This window comes from Engystomops pustulosus, chromosome 3 (assembly GCF_040894005.1).
Source record: "Engystomops pustulosus chromosome 3, aEngPut4.maternal, whole genome shotgun sequence".
Classification (NCBI taxonomy): Eukaryota; Metazoa; Chordata; class Amphibia; order Anura; family Leptodactylidae; genus Engystomops; species Engystomops pustulosus.
In genome coordinates, this window is record NC_092413.1 from 97,287,134 (window position 1) to 97,307,156 (window position 20,023).

General features: G+C 41.6%; 1 protein-coding gene across 4 annotated transcripts in view; it reads right to left on the bottom strand.

The window, feature by feature from the left end:
* Positions 1-20,023, bottom strand: part of LAMA2 (laminin subunit alpha 2) — a 567,760-nt gene that overhangs the window by 81,898 nt on the left and 465,839 nt on the right. For all 4 annotated transcript variants that reach the window (XM_072141562.1, XM_072141561.1, XM_072141563.1 and 1 more), the window contains 3 exons: positions 13,744-13,860; positions 11,416-11,592; positions 3,835-3,989 (listed from right to left, as the gene is read on the bottom strand). In XM_072141562.1, the coding sequence (XP_071997663.1) occupies positions 3,835-3,989; positions 11,416-11,592; positions 13,744-13,860 (449 nt within the window). The remainder of the gene's footprint in view (positions 1-3,834; positions 3,990-11,415; positions 11,593-13,743; positions 13,861-20,023) is intronic.

Below are 20,023 nucleotides of genomic sequence, written 5' to 3' on the forward strand. Positions count from 1 at the left end.
TCGGTTCTTCCTGCACCATCCAATTAGAGTCAGCTAAACTTATAAGAAGGTTTGGTGGTCTCTGACTTATTACCACATTGGAAGAGGTTTGCCTTGGCCTGTGTGTGTCTGAACTGTTCATGCCTCTCTTGGATAGCTTCATATATTTTCCTAGACAAGGAAATTTGCTTGAGAGGGAGCAGTTTGGTGCTGTGTGTATGCTTTTGTTAAGGGTTCCCCTGTAGGTGTGATATTGTGCATTGTTTAGCTTCCTGACAGCCACTAGATGGTGATATATATGCTCCTTGAGCAATGTTTTGGCTGCTTCCCAATAAATTTCTGGTCTATCCCTCACGGCTTCATTAAATAGCTCATATTCTAACCACCAACCCCTGAGTAACTGCAAGAAGGAATCATCTTTGGCCAGAAATGTTACACAAGAAGTCAGCACTGGGTTTGAAAGAATATGTTAATGTTATCGACACAGGTGCATGATCTGACATAACTAGTTGCTCTATATTTGTAGAAGGTATTTTGTCAGTATCGTCTGGGTGCAGCATCTCCAACTATCTGTGAGGATAAAATCTCTGGCCAACACAGAGAGGTCAGATTTTGTTTGGGCAGGTGAATTTGTTGTAGTATATCCATGAGACCTATGCTCCCTGGGGTCCATAACCTGGTTAAAGTCTCCAGCCACAATTTGCTGTTGGACCATGTCTGCAGCCAGTCTTTCCAATAACAAGGTTTAATATGGGCCCTGGCTACTGTTGGGTCTATATACGTTATATAAGCTGATCTCTCCAGCTGGCTGTCTGGAACCGCATGTAAAAGTATACCATCTCAGATATCGAGGAAGACTTAACTGAGATAGCTTTGCTCATTAGCATGAGAATCCCCTTCTACTCAGATGCCCCTATTGCTATTGCTAATCAAGAGTACCAAGAGTACCAAAAGTCATATACTTGACATCTGGTTTGGACAAGTGAGAATCCTGTAGGAGAGCCACTTCTGCTCACAACCGTTTCAGTTGCTACAGCACCAGAGGGCACTTCTAGGGTGAGCATTGACCCTTAATGTTCCATTCCACCTCTGAAGCTTCCCTGCCCCTTAAAGTCACATTCCTTTAACATTGATCCTAGGCAAAAACAAACAACAAAACATTTTCCAATGGCAATATAAGCATAGTAAACACAGAAACCTATAGTCACCTGCGCCCTCAGATGAGAACACTTTTGACTTTATTTTCCACCAAGCATGAGCCTTCTTCCACCCTTTTCAATTCACATTTCACCAATTACAGCAACACTGATCTCTCTGTCTTTTTTACGCCTTTGAGGTTGCGGCACCGGTGTCCCCAGTTGCTTCCCATAGGGCTAATTGAGGCCACAGAAGGCGCAGTCCTGCTGGTACTTGTTGTTTCTTTCCCACATTGCAGTGGAGGGGTCCGTGAAGGCTTGGGTGGTGCCATCTGGATAGGTGACCTTTAGTGCCGCTGGATAGCCCAACTGAAATGTCCATTGGCGTTTGAAAAGTTCCGAACATAACAGGCTGAAAGCTCTCCATTTCCTGGTTAACTCTGCTGAGTAGTCAGAAAATAGCAACACACTTGCTTTGTCAATCTACTATTTCCCCCTAGGATTGCCAAAGTACTAATTACGCCTTTTGGAGTAGCATAAGTACATTGCAATATATTGATGAGCATGGCTCTCCCTTTCAGGAGCTTCAGGAGCTTTCAGGGATCTTGGAGGTTTCGGTGGACCTATTCGGTGGGCATGCTCTACCTCAAAGGGTCATTTCAGGCCTGGTTGTCTGGGTAAAACTTCAGCGAATATCTGATGGAGATGTGTATTGGACACAGATTCCGGAAGGTCCACCAATTGGATATTACTTCTTTGCAACCTATTTTCTAGGTCATGCATTAGCTGTGCTAACAGTTAGGTCATCTTCCAGTACTGAAATACAGTTGTTGACACTGTATGCTGAGTGCAATTTTCTTTGTTACTTTTTTAGCTAACTTTTTATTTGGGGTGTTTGGCTTGCTGCTACAAGCTGGCATCTGACTCTCCCCATTCCTCTTCTGAAATGTTGCCACCTGCTGGTCGCTGGGGCGAGTGTGCCATTATTGTTTATTGTCTCTAAACGCCTTAATGATAGTTTTTGCTAACTATCTTCCACTGCGCCCTCTCAGGCATATGTTGCTTAGTTGATCTCCTGTGTCAGTTCTCACTTGCTGACTTCTAGGGTTGTAGCAGATGTATGGCTTTGGTGCCCCCAGTCTTTGACTGATAGAATTATTATGGTATCACACCTAGTTTGTGTCTCCCGTGATGGGCTGTACTCCTGCTGGTGCTCTTCTAGGGTGGCTTCAGATACTGTGATGTAATGGTGTGAGGCTCGGGTCCCTCCATGTGGCCTGGATGCCTGCTGCGACCATCTTTGTGTATCTCGACCTTCAACCGTTAGTGAGGGGGAGACTGTTGCAGTGCCCCTAGTGCCCTTTAAACCCATCTGCGGTGTGTGTGCCGCTTATATGGCTGCTTACAAAGCCCAATCTGTTGCGCCAGTCATGTTTGTCAAGTCCCGACACGATAAGTAGATTGTCCTGGGAGGTGACTCCATGGCCGTGTGATGGTGGTGAGGTCTGCTGCTGGAGTTCCACTGCTCACCCCGCAGATGGGTCGGATCGTGTGAGACAGGGAGAAACCGGTATTGTACATGGGCACACTTGTTTTAGGTGTCAGTGCCGAAGTGCTCTGCTCCTGTGGCCATAACCAGAACGCATCCACAGATTTTTAACAAACATATACAGTATATTAACATTTTTGGATGTAGGATACTAGGAATGGCAATAATCATACATTTATTCCATTCCCCTGAAGGAACTCATTTTGATATGGCGTTTAGTTATATATATATTTAATTACAAATGTGTCCTTCTCCCCTTTTCCCCTGGGAAAATGTCCACCTGATTCCTATATAAAGAATCTGCTGATATAATGATAGAATAAATATTTGTTGGATTGTTGTACCTGTATTTGATGTTAACTTTGTATATTTATATAAGTAGACACCCGATTGGGGTCGAAATTTATCTATTTGTGAAGATTTTTAATTTAAAAAAAAAAAAGAAAAAGGAATGTGCTGAGAGCCACCTCATACCTCTATCACCTCCAACAACAGGATGCAAGAAGTTGTGCAAACCTTCCCAGGACTAGTTAGAGGTATTAGAATATCCATGTTCTTTTGCTTCTCCTAACAACAGGGTGACAACGGGGGTGAGAATATAAAGGACAGACTTAAATAGAATTGTGGTTGAGGATAAGGAGGAAGGAAGATCTCCCCTTAAGACAGCTGACCATCTTCGAGGATCGCTTACACATAAGACACTATACCACCTTACCCTGAACTGGCTGAGTAGCGGTTTCCCTTCTGTTTCCCTGTTAATCTGTTTCCCTGTTAATCTCCTTCTTCCCTGTTCCCCTTTATTCTCTTGCCTTTATCTGTAACATTAGAGATAGTTAGGTATAAGGATTATTATATGTTTGTGTGTTTTTATATATAGTGGGGGGGTGGTTCTGTGGGTACTGTGTTTTAGCATTGTATACCTTCAGTGTGTTAATAAAGATTTTTGGTATCAAGACCGAGTTTGGTAAATGATAGTACACAACACGGGGCATATATAGCATAATAATTGATATCACAACAGCGACCTATTACACTGTCCCTGATAATGCTCCTTAAAGTCCATAGCACCAGTAGTTGTCAGTTCTCTCTAATTTAAGCACTGCATAGAACTGTTACAATATTTTAATTAATATATATCATTATATTATTTACAATACATTGTGGACTTACAGAATTGGCTTGTTTGCGTGCTTGGTTTATCAGCTCCTTGATCTGAGAAATATTTTTCCCCAGGTTATCTTGAAGCTCCTTAATAGGTTTCAGTTTATCCAATAAACGATCAGCCTCTTTTTCCAGCTGTTTTACTTTTTCTCCAGCATCTGTAACTGTAGCACATAAGAAAAAGCATGTACATTTATTAAGAAATACAATAGAAGAATACAACTTGAACAGGGAAGAATTTGCACCAACCCCTTAAGGGTAATGCTGCTGTTCCCACCTACACACCAATCCTACTCTAGATGGCACTTGACAACTGGGCAACTTACTCTTTCTGCACCAGAGTGAAACATAGCGACAACAACAGGACAAAACAAAGGAGCATGGTCCTACAAATATTAGTGAATAGAACTATTAAAAAAAATACAAAGGATCAAATGGATCAAAAATCAAATGGAAGGTAAGGAGGTAAGCAGAAACATCAAAATAAAGCAATGCAGAATACGCTAGCAAGCTTAATAGAATGCTTATAGCAAGCAATAGGGAGAGGTCCAATGAACTTCTTATGGAATATCAGAGTTCTGGTCCAGATGTGATTGGACCAGCCCTAATATCTAACCCAAACAGAGCGTAGACCAGCAGGAGATGAATGTGAATGGAGAAAGCATCTGTCCATCACATCTAGCTTAACTATCTTCAGCTTAGAACAAAATCAGCAGGAGACAGATGGGTGTTGTGGAATTCAGTTAAGACAGCCATGAGGGAAATAGGGCAGTGTCCAGACTAGAGCAAGACAGAAAAAAACAACATAACGACAAAATTTGGACCATTTGACTTTTGTTGGCATTTTACATTTTAAATCAGCTTAGAAGATCATTCAGGCAAGAGCTGAATGATGTGCCATCATAAAGTCCCAGATTTGCCCTTGAACACCACTCTGCAGGTTGTTATGTCTTGCACAGCACAGGACAAATATGCCATCTGCAAAAGCCAAAGAATGGCTCTAAGCTCAAACAATATGCAATGACATAAAATAATATGTACATTTTCTTTTTAAAGCACCTACTGTAATCTTTAAGCATGTTTAACTTTAAAAGATTTGGCTGTTTGGAAGATGTATCTTTTCCCAAGTACTATAGTTCCACACATGTACATTAAAACTAGCCCTACTAGTAATTATTGCTGTTTCTACAATATGTAAAGAGACTATTGAACTTTGACTGAAACAAATACCATTAAAAAATTTAATTCATGGTGAGATATCATAAAGTAGAAATAAAACATAAAGCAACATTTTCAATATGTTGTCTGCATGCTGTTATTTTTTTTTTTTTTCATAATTCATATCTTGAGCAAAATTTCCATTTCAATCAATGCCTGTATCACCTTGGCTTGCACATAGCTTCAAAACATGTCATTAAAAGTGTAATAACTCTGGATGAAGCAGAGGAAACAGCAACATTTCTCTATTATGAAAACAGATATGAACATGATTTGCAATTTAGCTATTAATTTAGTGTGAAATGCTTTATCTAAAGATCTTTTATTCCCAGCTACCGTATTATTTTCTCTCATCTGAGGCACTGGCATAGAGGAAATCGAGACAATTGACAAAAATTGATGCAGTAAAAAGCAGATATGATGTGAGTTTCATCAAAAACATTTTTTTCCTTTGGGTATTTGTTGGGATATGTGGCATAAAAAATAATATTAAAAAAATAATGAGGCACATGTATCATAAGCCTGGCTTTGTACCTCTGTTTTTTTTTAAAGTTTTTTTTGCTGGTCAGATGCATCTTAGCAGTTTTTCCTTATGGATACATATTGAGTTAGTGAATAAGTCTCCAAAACTTGCAATCAGCATTAACCTAAGCCAAATTTGCACCAGAATTTGCTATGCTTTTGTGACTTTTTTTTTATAGAAACTTTAACATCTGGATTCAGGTAATTACTTGTGGAACACCGCAAAAAACTAGACAATGGGGCACTTTCATAAGTCTATATTATGGTATAATTATATAAATTAAATTAGTACTGTCACTGGCCACTGCAACAGTACCATATGAAGAAATAGGTGAAGTGAGTGTTTAGCGGGCCTGCACTGCAAAGCTTTTTAGAAGTTTGGGGTGGGGTTCAACTTAGCCACTACATCGCAATCGAGGCTTACAGTGTTTGTGGACTCTTTTAATGGCACCGGGTGCTACTCTTTTAGGGAGCATAATCGCTCCCTGGATGCAGCATGGGCATGTCTGTGGTTGCTAGAGGCTAAAAGCTTGCTGATTGGCTGCACATCGGCCCATCACCCAGCTTTTCTGGGTACGGACAAAAGTTGAATACAAGCCCTGCCGGCAGAAGTCCGAGTCCAGATTTGTGTACTCAAACCCCCCGATGTTCGGTACGAATTTAGCATTGCATGCTTGCTCATCATTACTTGTGTTCCATCTCAGAATAGAATTAGTTTTTGCTTGATCAAGTTGTAGATTCCAGAACTCAATGGATGTTTTAAAATCTTATCAAAGCAACTAGAGAAAAGCAAACCACCCAAGATTAAACTTGAAGAAACTCCATTGAATTTGCCAGAAAATTTGGTTTTGATCTGAATTGGTCCAATCCAATATTTCTGCAATGGTCTTGGAAATTGGTATATATATCCCCTCTAGTCCTCTAAACCACAAATGTTTTATTAAAAGCACAGAAACACAGTTATTCGTGGTGCACAGTTTGCCCCTTAAGGAGCTACTCACGGTATAAGACCGGTCCACACAGCTTAGAATAATAATAAATAATTTTCTCTATTTCTGTGGTATTGTTAAAAGCCCTATAATTACATACAAGATAAGTTCTGTAGTTCTGTTTTTAAGTTGAATTTATATGTTTTCCTAAAGGTTGGACTTGATGGACTTTTTCCGGCCTTATATACTATGATTATATGTACTATGATACTATCTAAGTCGGAACTGTATATTTTATAACTGTTACCCCGGCCAATTTTTTTTTGGTCTCTGTGACAACTGGATTTTAAAAATGTTGTATTGTCATCAGAACCAGAATTAATAATAAAGCTCAACTGCAGACACCTTTGGTAATTGTTACAGCTGCTTATTGTAGTCTGGGACTAAAGAACAGGAAATTACAAACATCCAGTGATCCGTTTGTAACTAAGGGTTGTCTGTAAGTTGGGTGTTCTTAAGTGGGGGACCGTCTGTAAATTATTTGCGTGAAAAATGGCAGATTAGTATTAAAACTACAAACCAACACAAAGATTTGTTTATCTTAAATACCATCAATGGTAATATCTTACCACAGTAAAATAGTCTTTAGTACCATATATATTCTTGATGCTCCGCAAAGCTCCTCCTCCTTCTCTTCATGTGTAACAGAGAAACACACTACGACACTACGACGCTGATAATGTCATAGTGTGCATCGGATGGACGCGTCACTTCCTGCTCTGTTACACATGAAGAGGAGTCCAGCAGAGCCCTGGAAGGTGAGTATGTAAGGTTATTTTTTATACACTGAGGGGCTCTAGATCACTTCATTACTGGGGGTCTGCATCAGCATTTTATTACTATGGGAGGCTGCTGGGAATAACATTATTACAAAATTAGGGGCCTCGGCTTATCCTTAGGTCAACCCATACTCGAGTACATACAATACTTATATTTGATATCATCTAGTTTACATATGTATGCCAGTAAAACACAGGAGGGTTACATTATAGGACACATTTTAAGGTCTATTTTGCTGACTTCTGCATTCCATGATAATGCATCACATACATGTATTAAACATTGCACAATAAAATTTGGCACATCTTTATGTGCAGTTCTTTTTTTCACAGATATTATATCTCTTCCCAAGCCAACACTGTACTAAAGTAAGATTTTGACAATTTTTGCAAATTTTGCTTTCCTTGAGATTTTTTGATTTCTGTAAACTCAGCAAGTCTCTGTGTCAGATCTTTGTCCTTGTTATGCTCTCCATGTATCTTTAATGGCTTTGATATACTTGATTCTGTTTTATACAGTTTAACCCCGTGCTGCTTAATACGTTTACTATTTGCCATCCACATATGCAAAATGAATCATTCAATAAAAGCTAATGTTAGATTAATGGATTGCACATTAAAGCCTGTTCATATCACCATTAGGTCTTCTGTTATTGTGAGCCAAAGCCAGTAGTGGTCAAAACCATAGAACAGGTGCAAGTCTTTCCCTTACCTCTGTCAATGTAAAGACATGCGCCTGTTCCATGTGTTCGACAACATATGGTTTTGGCTCACAATAACAGAAAAGCTAATGGAGATGTGAACTGGCCATTACATTTTGTAAAAAAAAATAAGCTCAGTTATGTTTGTGCTCCAGTTTAAAACTTAGAGGGGTTCTGTTGTAACTGGTAAGGTGCAAAGATCACTGTCACAAGGCAAATATGATGCCCATTTGAGGGTCTCTAGGTCTGCACCTGGTAATTATAGAGCAGTAAGTCTATGAATAATGAGTAGTGACACTAACCTCATAGATAAGAAGGCAAAAATCACCTTGACAGTTAGGCCTTAAGCAGCCTTGTCTAAATTTTTTTTTAAAATTACATTCCTTTTGGCACACATTCTTTCTTCAGACTTGGGTATTATATCGTTGAAAATATGGCTCTATAGAAGGAAAATGTCTGATTGATTGCTCAAATAAATGGTATTGGAAAAATTTGAATGTTTTATAAAAAACACATAATGGGAAAATAAATTGACTAAAAGATTGAAGAAGTGTTGCTGAGCTTCAATGTATTAGTTTTAGTCTAACAGATTCTGAACAGAATAAATGTTCCTATGTAAAAAGAGGACTGTTGAATTATTCAGTCGCTAGCTATAAAGAGCAGAATTTTTGTAGGTGAGAATATAAAAATACTGCTCTTTCCATATTAAGACTTCTTGATGCTTTCAATTTTTCCTCATCTGTTCACAGAAAATCTTTCCTGACTAGCCGTGAATGTGTAGAAGCAAAGGGGGAGAAGTTGTAAGCCAGTAGAAGCAAATAAAAAATTGAAAGGGAAGACTTTCTTCATTTACAAATTCTAAGAGAGTCTAGAAACTATCAACAAACCATAAATCTAGTGTATAGCTGTGTTTATACTCACCTCTCCGCCCCGTTCCAAGGTGCAGTAAGTACAGTACTTGTCTAAGTATTTCTAAGCAGGTCACTGTTTCAGAGAAATAAACTTTTTAAATATATGTAAATGAGCCAGAGGTGCTCTGCTGAGGGTCTCTTGGCTCCTCTGATTAGTAATTATGCATGGCCTTTGGCCAAGCTGGCTTCCCCCACACAGCTGTGAGAGATCCAGCTCTCCCTCTACAGCTCTCATGTTATGCGAGAATATAGCAGAGTGTATAAATGCAATGCTATGTTCACGCATAGCACCAGAGCTGCAGGTAAGAGTCGTTGATGTCACAGAATAAATGTACGAGAGGTGCAGAGACGCTGCAGGGAAGAGTTGTTGAAGAGTCCTTGATGTCACACCGACTCTCTGACCAATGTGTGGGCGGAGCCATCTGGGCCCGAGGGCCACGCATAGTTACTAATCGGAGGTGTCAAGGGCTCATTTACATATTTTTAAAAAGCTTATTTTTCTCAAACGGTGACCTGCTTAGAAATACTTAAACAAGATTACTGCACCTTGGCACGGGACAGGGAGATTAGTATAAACATCAGCTATTCTGATGGAGGATGTTGTTTAAATTCAGTGCCCTAATGAAAGCAATAAAAAATTATTATTATTATTATTATTATTATATAATATATATATATGTTTCTACCACTTGTATTCTGAGGATATCAAGGTTCTTCTGATTTAAATTATAAAATATTTGTAACAGAAATGTCCTGATTTTATCAGGTCAGTTTGAACATGAAGAACCGTATGCAATTCTTAAATATATATATATATATATATATATATATATATATATATATATATATATATATATTCCATTTGTGATGTATGTAGTGTTAAAATTTGACAATGTATACTGAAAGTGCAATGCAGCCAATCGTCCCCTTCTTAATTAAAGGGAATCTGTGACCTGATTTTGCCCTATTAAACTGCTATAACACTCAGGTAGGGTTTTTTATTAATATAATTCCTTCTTTTATATTAAAAACTTTTTTGTCTACCATTAAATAATCTCCTACAAATTCCCCCTATTGGCTGTCATATTAAAGATAGGAATCTCATACTGCATCAGGCTTGTGGCTCTGTAATCTACAGAACCAGAGATATGGACAGGTAAAATTATAGTTGGAAATGCGTACTGAAGATAAATTCTAGTTCCCACCTTTTCCTTTAACTGTCTGTATCTCCAAGGCTCATTTTATATGACTTTAGAGGGTTTTTTTTGTGCAAATAGGTGAGATTTCAAATAAAAGTAGTAGTTTAATGTTGTCAAAGCTTCTGTTGATTTCCCTTTAAAGGGGTCCCCACAAAGGCAAGTTTCTTATATGTACTTCATTGTTATTAACAAAAATACAGCATTTCACGGATATAAGTCCAACCTGCCCTATCAGTCCTGGTGTACACAATATCAGTTGCCCCTAGACACGACCCTGTAACTTCTGACTTAGGGTGGGGCGGCCGTTATCATGCATTCCTGTGTGACAGCGTGGAGTTGACATTTCTGTGTCTTTTGGCTCTGTGCCACACCCCCTGCAGTCCTAACATGGAGCTCTGACTCATTCACTTTCTGCCAGCACATTGTGAGCAGAAAGAAGTTGCATACTACAAACTACAAGACGATAAGTGATCACGGAAAAGGTTGGGGGCAGGCACATATCTGTGAGAACAGAGATTTAGCAGTGCTGACAGTGTAAAAGTCTGTCAGCCTCTGTCTGTCATGAGTCTGTGTAATAGGTATCTCATCCATCTCTCGTCTGTCTCCTCTCTCACTATTTCTATGGGTCAGTGTGTTAGTAAAATGTCCGAAGCCAGATGAAAGTCTACGTACACTTGTATCCTGATAATCTATCCGCATTGTCACCCCACAGAACTAGATGGATTATAATGTGTCTGCTTAGAGAGTCCCCGCCCAGACCCTGGAATTTTGCATAGAGCAGCCTAGGGAGTGATAGAGCTATAACAGCAATACAACTGAATAAAATTGCAAAGTAAAGGGTCAAAATAATCTTTATTTTGTAAACATTACTAGGGGATTGAAATGTGAGAATTTTCTTTTGTGGGAATATCCCTTTAAAGATTTCTTACATTTTTTTTAGTCCTCATTACCATTTTACTAATATTTTATTTTCATATTGATTTTGTTTATTATGGTTTCATAGGTTTTATAGTATATCTACAAAATTTCATTCCCAAAAATACACATGAATGTGTAAAACTATCTTACTCATCAGTAGAGTAAACATGCATTTATCAGAAACATGTATGTTGGCCTACTTCATCATCCAATGCCTTTGAGCTAGCAATCTCTTTATTAAAAGAACCTTCTCCTTGTTTTTTCATATATGTATATATATATATATGTATATATGTATGTGTATTTTTAGCTAGAAAAACAGCATGTACATGAATAAAGAATTTTGGACTTACCATTGTCAACTTTTACAACAGCATTGGTTTTAGCTACATCTTCTTTTAGTGCACTGTAGTTCTGTTTCAACCCCAAGAGATTCAGATTAAGATCTTTGATGCGTGCAAGAACATCGTTGGCAGTATCATTTGCTTGCTTGGCTTTGTCTTTGGCGGTTTGAATCCTCGCTATTGTATCTATTACAGATAAATGTGTGTCAGAAAAAAAAACTTAGAATAGATACAAGAAAATGTATTGCCAATTGAATGTTAACTTTATCCTCCATTGGATTCAAAACTTTTTTTTCATTGTACATTTCAATGACATTTTCCTCTGACATTAATATGCTGAATTTGATACTTTGGATTTTTTACTGAACTGACACAACATTTATTTTCATTTTTTTCACTGGAAGGGAAACATTCCATATTGAGGATAAGTGAGATTGATGATGGCAAAAATAAAAGAAAAAGGAGGTATCTTGTAGCCCTAATATTAACCTTAGAACAGACAGGTAATCAAAAGTACAAGATAGGGGTCACCTGGCTAATAGTGGCCACAACATTATAAGTTTTCATTTATCACATAGTAATATCTTTAATAGGTGGGTTACGAAAACATTAGGAAAGTCAACCAGCCATGGCTATGCATTGTCAGGGTTGTCCCCTTGGATAGCTGCTGGCTAGCAGCTTGGGGCATTAAGTAGCTGGATTGGCTGTTTGGCAAACAATCCAGCAATATGTCAGGGTTGCGTGGTGTGCACCTGTACCCAAACGGGGAGTATGGATCCGCTCATCTCTAGTGGTATGTCACTGATGAAAAATCTGTATTAATCTACTGATAATACACAACATGTTCAGATTCAGGGGATCAGCATGTTTTGCGAGGTTTCTTTGGTTTTTACAGTATAGCCTTTAATTTATGTTTATTTTATGTTTTGTAGAGGTTGTCCTGGTAATGTTAATATAAAATATATAATTTAGTTGCTTATACATTTGTATTACTTAAATTTAATTGTATTAATTATATCTTTAAAAATAAAATAAAAAGTGCATTATGTTTGTGTAACTCTATAGAAACTCTAGTGAAGCTTTTAGTTACATAAATTCCAAAGGAAAGTGTTAAAGATAATGGTTTCTGTAATGTTATTGCATGTAACACTAGAGGTTGGGGTCAAAGAAAATAGGCTCAAATCCCATCTGATCAAAAGCAAATTAATTGGATAACATTAAATTATTTAGAGACCTTGGGGCATATTTATCATATGCCCAGGTATGATAGCTCTTACGCAGCGCGATACATCAAGAAGCTGAAACATCTTGATGTATCCGCCAGGGCCTGAGGAAAGGCCACTTTTATGCCAGGCCCTGCCTGGCGTAGAAATTAGCACATCTGTCAAATTTTAACATGTGAAAAGTCGCCGGCTGCAGCGGGAGGTGATGGTGACATAAACGGACCATTCCCGGCTGGCGTGAAGGTGGCGGATTGGGCTAAATCTCCACAAGTGCTAGCAATAATCTAGCATTTGTGATTTTTTCAGGGCTTCCACACCACTGACGCAGATGCCCTGATAAATATTTCCCCTTGTGTCAGGGGAAGCCCTCAGAGATGCAGAAATACCATATATAGACAAGTGATGGGATTTTCCATGATGATGTTGGTTGCTTTGCAGACACCTCACTTTTCTACTTAAAGGATTTCCCTCATTCTCCTCTCACTTGCAGAAAGCAATGCTACCCAAATTTGGTATGGAAGAATAGTGCAATGCTAGCCCTCTGTCCTCAGCACTGTGGTGTATAGAGCAGTCTCCATGTGGGAGTGGAGAGCGCTCCATGATTCTGGGCCCCTGACTTCAATCACAATAACCCCTCCCCCACCGGATGGCAGGGGAGGGGTTATAGGGAAAATAAGTATTTTACACAGACAATTTTTAGGTTTTCCCACGTACAGAGAATGGAGTGGTCTGTAGTTTTATTGTAGGTACACCAACTGTGGGAGGCAGAATCTAAAAACCAACCCAAAAAATCACATTGTTTGACGTAGAAAGGATAAAAGTCTCACTTGGCATGGTTAAGCAACGTGTATTGACCAATTCACAGAGCATTTTATTAAGAAACTTCTTCTGGATTACTAGCGCATGAAGGTTTTAAATATGCTGGAAGCCTCCATATTTTTCCTTGCAGCTTCCGAATGACCAGCAGGTTTATCCATGCATTAGCTTCCATTATTACTATACTATATACTTATTCACTATATACCAATATATATACCTAAGTAACAATGTGTGGATGACCACTTTTTAGGAACTTTTTCTTTCCTTATTTTCTCGAATACAATAGAAAACTTACCATTGGGTATTGCAGATAGCTTTCCAAGTGTGTCATTGAGAGCTCTCACCAAATTTTGATTTTTCTCATCTGCATTTTGCAGTCTATCTTTCATTGCATCAAGTTCATTCTCATGTTCTGTGAAAAAAAAAACGTAAAAAATTTAATTACTTTTTTTACATAGTCAAATATTTATTTAATACAATAACACAAAAGATAATTCTTATAAGATAAAGATAACCTAAGGGAATAGGTAAACTGGAAGTATTTCGAAGTTTTTAATATTATATTATAGGCATAGTTATAAATTTAATGCAGAGGTAGTACCCTTGGCATCTGTGTGTGGCATCTGTGTAAGGTATAAAGACACCAATAATTAAAATCTCAAAAGATTTCAAGAGCCCTATTACAGATTTTATATTTGGGGAACAATTATGGATTGCTAAGGGATCATAGTTAATCCAGGTTATCGGGCCTGGATGTTTTGGAATGACTGGTAGGCTTGTATTGGGGCTGGTCATATCCTTTCTGTCCAGCAGGATTTTGTGATAGCTCTCAGGTAACCGAAGTGTTGGGGCTCCTGCCCTGAGGCCCGTGAGCCTACTTATGGACTGTATTTATTTGTTTGAGGTAAAACACATCACTTTGTTTTTCTTTTGTTTCAGGTGGCTGTTAGTAAATCCTTTTAATAATGAGGGAAAACCTTTGTAAAGTTACTGCTCAGCCAAGCAGGTGTTATTTTATGTTATATTTTGTCTGAACTTTAAGGCTTTAAGTTTTATTTTTGCTTTTTCCTACAATAAAAAACAGACAAAGCCCTGTTTATTACCCAACATCTGTGTCACTGACTAAATTTCAGACTTGTGTTTTTTTTCTGCCGCTACCAAACACGTCCTTACTAGAGATGAGCGAGCACTAAAATGCTCGGGTACTCGTTATTCGAGACTAACTTTTCCCGATGCTCGAGTGCTCGTTTCGAGTAACGAGCCCCATTGAAGTCAATGGGAGACTCTAGCATTTTTCAAGGGGACCAAGGCTCTGCACAGGGAAGCTTGGCCAAACACCTGGGAACCTCAGAAAAGGATGGAAACACCACGGAAATGGACAGGAAACAGCAGGGGCAGCATGCATGGATGCCTCTGAGGCTGCTTAAATGCACCATTATGCCAAAATTATGGGCAACAGCATGGCCATGACAGAGTGACAGAATGAAGCTAGATAGCATCTAAAACATCCAATAATTGACCCTGACACTATAGGGGACGGCATGCAGAGGCAGCGGCAGCACCGGAAGGCTAGAGAGTGGCATGGCGACATACCCTAAATGGACTCAGGCTTCAAACCAATGGGTAGCAGAGAGGAACCAAAGGAGGTGAGCAAGAAGCGCTCAAATAATATCGGTACATGATAAAAGTTTGCCAGTATATTTTGTGGATTACACAGCAGGGTGGCGACAAAGTTAACATGGAAGCCATGAAAACAATCCAAAATTCTGCCTGACACAGCTCGTTTGATAAGGGGACCATGTATGGAGGCAGTGAACTAGTAGTAGATTAAAGGTGCTGCAGTTAAAACTATGTTAGTTGTTTCTTGGCATGGAGCTGGCGCTCCACTGCCAGGCGAGCTTTCGCCAATCCAAGCCCCTGTCTCTAGGCTACTCCCCAAACAGCACTTCTAAGAACCTTTTGTATAAGATCAAGTGTAGTAGCGTTCTTATAAGTTTAGGATATGGCGGGTGAGGGGAATGTAAACAGATGCGCAAGAAGCGCTGAAATAATATCCGTAAATGGTAAAAGTTTGCCAGTATATTTTGTGGATTACACAGCAGGGTGGCGACAAAGTTAACAAGTTTGTTGTGGAAGCCATGAAAACAACCCAAAATTCTGCCTGACACAGCACGTTTGATAAGGCGGGCATGTATGGAGGCAGTGAACTTGTAGTAGATTAAAGGTGCTGCAGTTAAAACTATGTTAGTTGGTTCTTGGCATGGAGCTGGCGCTCCGCTGCCAGGCGAGCTTTCGCCAATCCAAGCCCCTGTCTCTAGGCTACTCCCCAAACAGCACTTCTAAGAACCTTTTGTATAAGATCAAGTGTAGTAGCGTTCTTATAAGTTTAGGATATGGCGGGTGAGGGGAATGTAAACAGATGCGCAAGAAGCGCTGAAATAATATCCGTAAATGGTAAAAGTTTGCCAGTATATTTTGTGGATTACACAGCAGGGTGGCGACAAAGTTAACAAGTTTGTTGTGGAAGCCATGAAAACAACCCAAAATTCTGCCTGACACAGCACGTTTGATAAGGCGGGCATGTATGGAGGCAGTGAACTAGTAGTAGATTAAAGGTGCTGCAGTTAAAACTATGTTAGTTGGTTCTTGGCATGGAGCTGGCGCTCCGCTGCCAGGCGAGCTTTCGCCAATCCAAGCCCCTGTCTCTAGGCTACTCCCCAAACAGCACTTCTAAGAACCTTTTGTATAAGATCAAGTGTAGTAGCGTTCTTATAAGTTTGGGATATGGCGGGTGAGGGGAATGTAAACAGATGCGCAAGTAGCGCTGAAATAATATCCGTAAATGGTAAAAGTTTGCCAGTGTATTTTGTGGATAACACAGCAGGGTGGCGACAAAGTTAACAACTTTGATGTGGAATCCATGAAAACAACCCAAATTTCGGCCTGACAAACCTTGTTTGATAAAGGGACGATGTATGGAGGCAGCTATATGGACGACTTTTGGAGGTAGCAATGGAGACAACGTGTGGAGGCTGCTATGGAGACAATTCAATTTGGATAGTGCCTGTATGTGGCAGTCCAAAAAATTTTTCAAACCAGAGGAGCAGGTAGGTGGCCCTCCAGAAAAATGGAATAGATTGAGTGCCTGTATGTGGCAGTCCAAAAAAGTTTTTAAACCAGAGGAGCAGGTAGGTGGCCCTCCAGAAAAATGGAATAGATTGAGTGCCTGTATGTGGCAGTCCAAAAAAGTTTTTAAACCAGAGGAGCAGGTAGGTGGCCCTCCAGAAAAATGGAATAGATTGAGTGCCTGTATGTGGCAGTCCAAAAAAGTTTTTAAACCAGAGGAGCAGGTAGGTGGCCCTCCAGAAAAATGGAATAGATTGAGTGCCTGTATGTGGCAGTCCAAAAAAGTTTTTAAACCAGAGGAGCAGGTAGGTGGCCCTCCAGAAAAATGGAATAGATTGAGTGCCTGTATGTGGCAGTCCAAAAAAGTTTTTAAACCAGAGGAGCAGGTAGGTGGCCCTCCAGAAAAATGGAATAGATTGAGTGCCTGTATGTGGCAGTCCAAAAAAGTTTTTAAACCAGAGGAGCAGGTAGGTGGCCCTCCAGAAAAATGGAATAGATTGAGTGCCTGTATGTGGCAGTCCAAAAAATTTTTCAAACCAGAGGAGCAGGTAGGTGGAGCTCCAGAAAAATTGAATAGATTGAGTGCCTGTATGTGGCACTCCCAAAAATTGTTTAAAACAGAGGACCGGGTCGGTGGCCCTCCAGAAAAATTAAATGCATAAAGTACTATAGGTAGAGCCAGTGGGCCCTGTCAAAAAATAGCCAGTTTCCTCTGCTTTACTGTACAAAGAGCAGGAGAAGGAGGAAAATGAGGAGGAGGAGGAGGAGTGGATAAATTATTCAGGTTGAGCTTCCTTCACCTGCTGGAGATTGGAAATTAGGAGAAATCCATGCTTTATTCATCTTGATAAGCGTCAGCCTGTCAGCGCTGTCAGTCGACAGGCGTGTACGCTTATCGGTGATGATGCCACCAGCTGCACTGAAAACCCGCTCGGACAAGACGCTAGCGGCAGGGCAGGCAAGAACCTCCAAGGCGTACAGCGCCAGTTCGTGCCACATGTCCAGCTTTGAAACCCAGTAGTTGTAGGGAGCTGTGTGATCATTTAGGACGATGGTATGGTCAGCTACGTACTCCCTCACCATCTTTCTGTAAAGATCAGCCCTACTCTGCCGAGACTGGGGACAGGTGACAGTGTCTTGCTGGGGTGACATAAAGCTGGCAAAAGCCTTGTAAAGCGTACCCTTGCCAGTGCTGGACAAGCTGCCTGCTCGCCTACTCTCCCTCGCTACTTGTCCCGCAGAACTACGCACTCTGCCGCTAGCGCTGTCAGAAGGGAAATACTGTTTCAGCTTGTGCACCAGGGCCTGCTGGTATTCATGCATTCTCACACTCCTTTCCTCTCCAGGGATGAGAGTGGAAAGATTTTGCTTGTACCGTGGGTCCAGGAGAGTGAACACCCAGTAATCGGTGCTGGAATAAATTCTTTGAACGCGAGGGTCACGGGATAGGCAGCCTAGCATGAAATCTGCCATATGCGCCAGAGTACCAACGCGTAAGAATTCGCTCCCCTCACTGGCCTGACTGTCCATTTCCTCCTCCTCCAACTCCTCCAATTCCTCTTCTTCTGCCCATACACGCTCAACAGTGAAGGACTCAACAATGGTCCCCTCTTGTGTCTCGCCAACATTCTCCTCCTCTTCCTCCTCCACCTCCACCTCCTCCGATATGCGCTGAGAAACAGACCTAAGGGTGCTTTGGCTATCAACAAGGGAATCTTCTTCCCCCGTCTCTTGTGAGGAGCGCAAAGCTTCCGACTTCATGCTGACCAGAGAGTTTTTCAACAGGCCAAGCAGCGGGATGGTGAGGCTGATGATGGCGGCATCGCCACTGACCATCTGTGTTGACTCCTCAAAGTTACTCAGCACCTGACAGATATCAGACATCCACGTCCACTCCTCATTGTAGACTTGAGGAAGCTGACTGACCTGACTACCAGTTCTGGTGGAAGTTGACATCTGGCAGTCTACAATCGCTCGGCGCTGCTGGTAAACTCTGGATAACATGGTCAGTGTTGAATTCCACCTCGTGGGCACGTCGCACAACAGTCGGTGAGCGGGCAGTTGGAGGCGGCGCTGCGCTGCCCTGAGAGTGGCAGCATCTGTGCTGGACTTCCTGAAATGCGCACAGATGCGGCGCACCTTCGTGAGCAAATCAGACAGATTGGGGTATGTCTTGAGGAAACGCTGAACTATCAGATTTAACACATGGGCCAGGCATGGCACATGTGTCAGTCTGCCGAGTTGCAGAGCCGCCACCAGGTTACGGCCGTTGTCACACACAACCATGCCTGGCTTCAGGTTCAGCGGTGCCAGCCACAGATCAGTCTGCGCCGTGATACCCTGTAATAGTTCTTGGGCGGTGTGCCTTTTATCGCCTAGGCTCAGCAGCTTGAGCACCGCCTGCTGTCGCTTAGCGACGGCACTGCTGCTGTGCCTAGAGCTACCGACTGATGGCGCCATGCCCACAGATGGTCGTTCGGAGGAGGAGGTGGAGGAGGGGTGGGAGGAGGAGGAGGCATAGTAGGCCTCAAACACTTGGACCGAGGTAGGCCCCGCAATCCTCGGCGTCGGCAGTATATGACCAGCCGCAGGGTCACACTCGGTCCCAGCCTCCACCAAGTTAACCCAATGTGCCGTCAGAGATATATAGTGGCCCTGCCCGGCAGCACTCGTCCACGTGTCCGTGGTCAGGTGGACCTTGTCAGAAACGGCGTTGGTCAGGGCACGGATTATGTTGTCTGACACGTGCTGGTGCAGGGCTGGGACGGCACATCGGGAAAAGTAGTGGCGGCTGGGGACCGAATACTGAGGGGCGGCCGCCGCCATGAGGCTGCGAAAGGCCTCGGTCTCTACTAGCCTATAGGGCAGCATCTCCAGGCTTAGCAATCTGGAGATGTGCACATTAAGGGCTTGGGCGTGCGGGTGGGTTGCACTATATTTGTGTTTCCGCTCCAGCGTCTGGGGTATGGAGAGCTGAACGCTGGTGGATGCTGTGGAGGATCGTGGAGGCGACGATGGGGTTTTTGTGGCAGGGTCCTGGGCAGGGGGCTGACTATCAGCTGACACAGGGGAAGGAGCAGTGGTGTGCACGGCCGGAGGTGAACGCGCTTGTTGCCACTGAGTGGGGTGTTTAGCATTCATATGCCTGCGCATACTGGTGGTAGTTAAGCTAGTAGTGGTGGAACCCCTGCTGATCCTGGTTTGGCAAATGTGGCACACCACAGTCCGTCGGTCATCCGGTGTTTCCTTAAAGAACCTCCAGACTTCTGAAAATCTAGCCCTCGCCGCAGGAGCCCTCGCCACGGGAGCTTCACTAGCTGACACATTTGGCGCTGATGCACCAGCTCTGGCCCTGCCTCTCCATCTGGCCCCACCACTGCCTCTTCCAACCTGTTCTGGTCGAGGACTCTCCTCCGTCTCAGAAGCACTGTGTTCACCCGGCCTCTCAA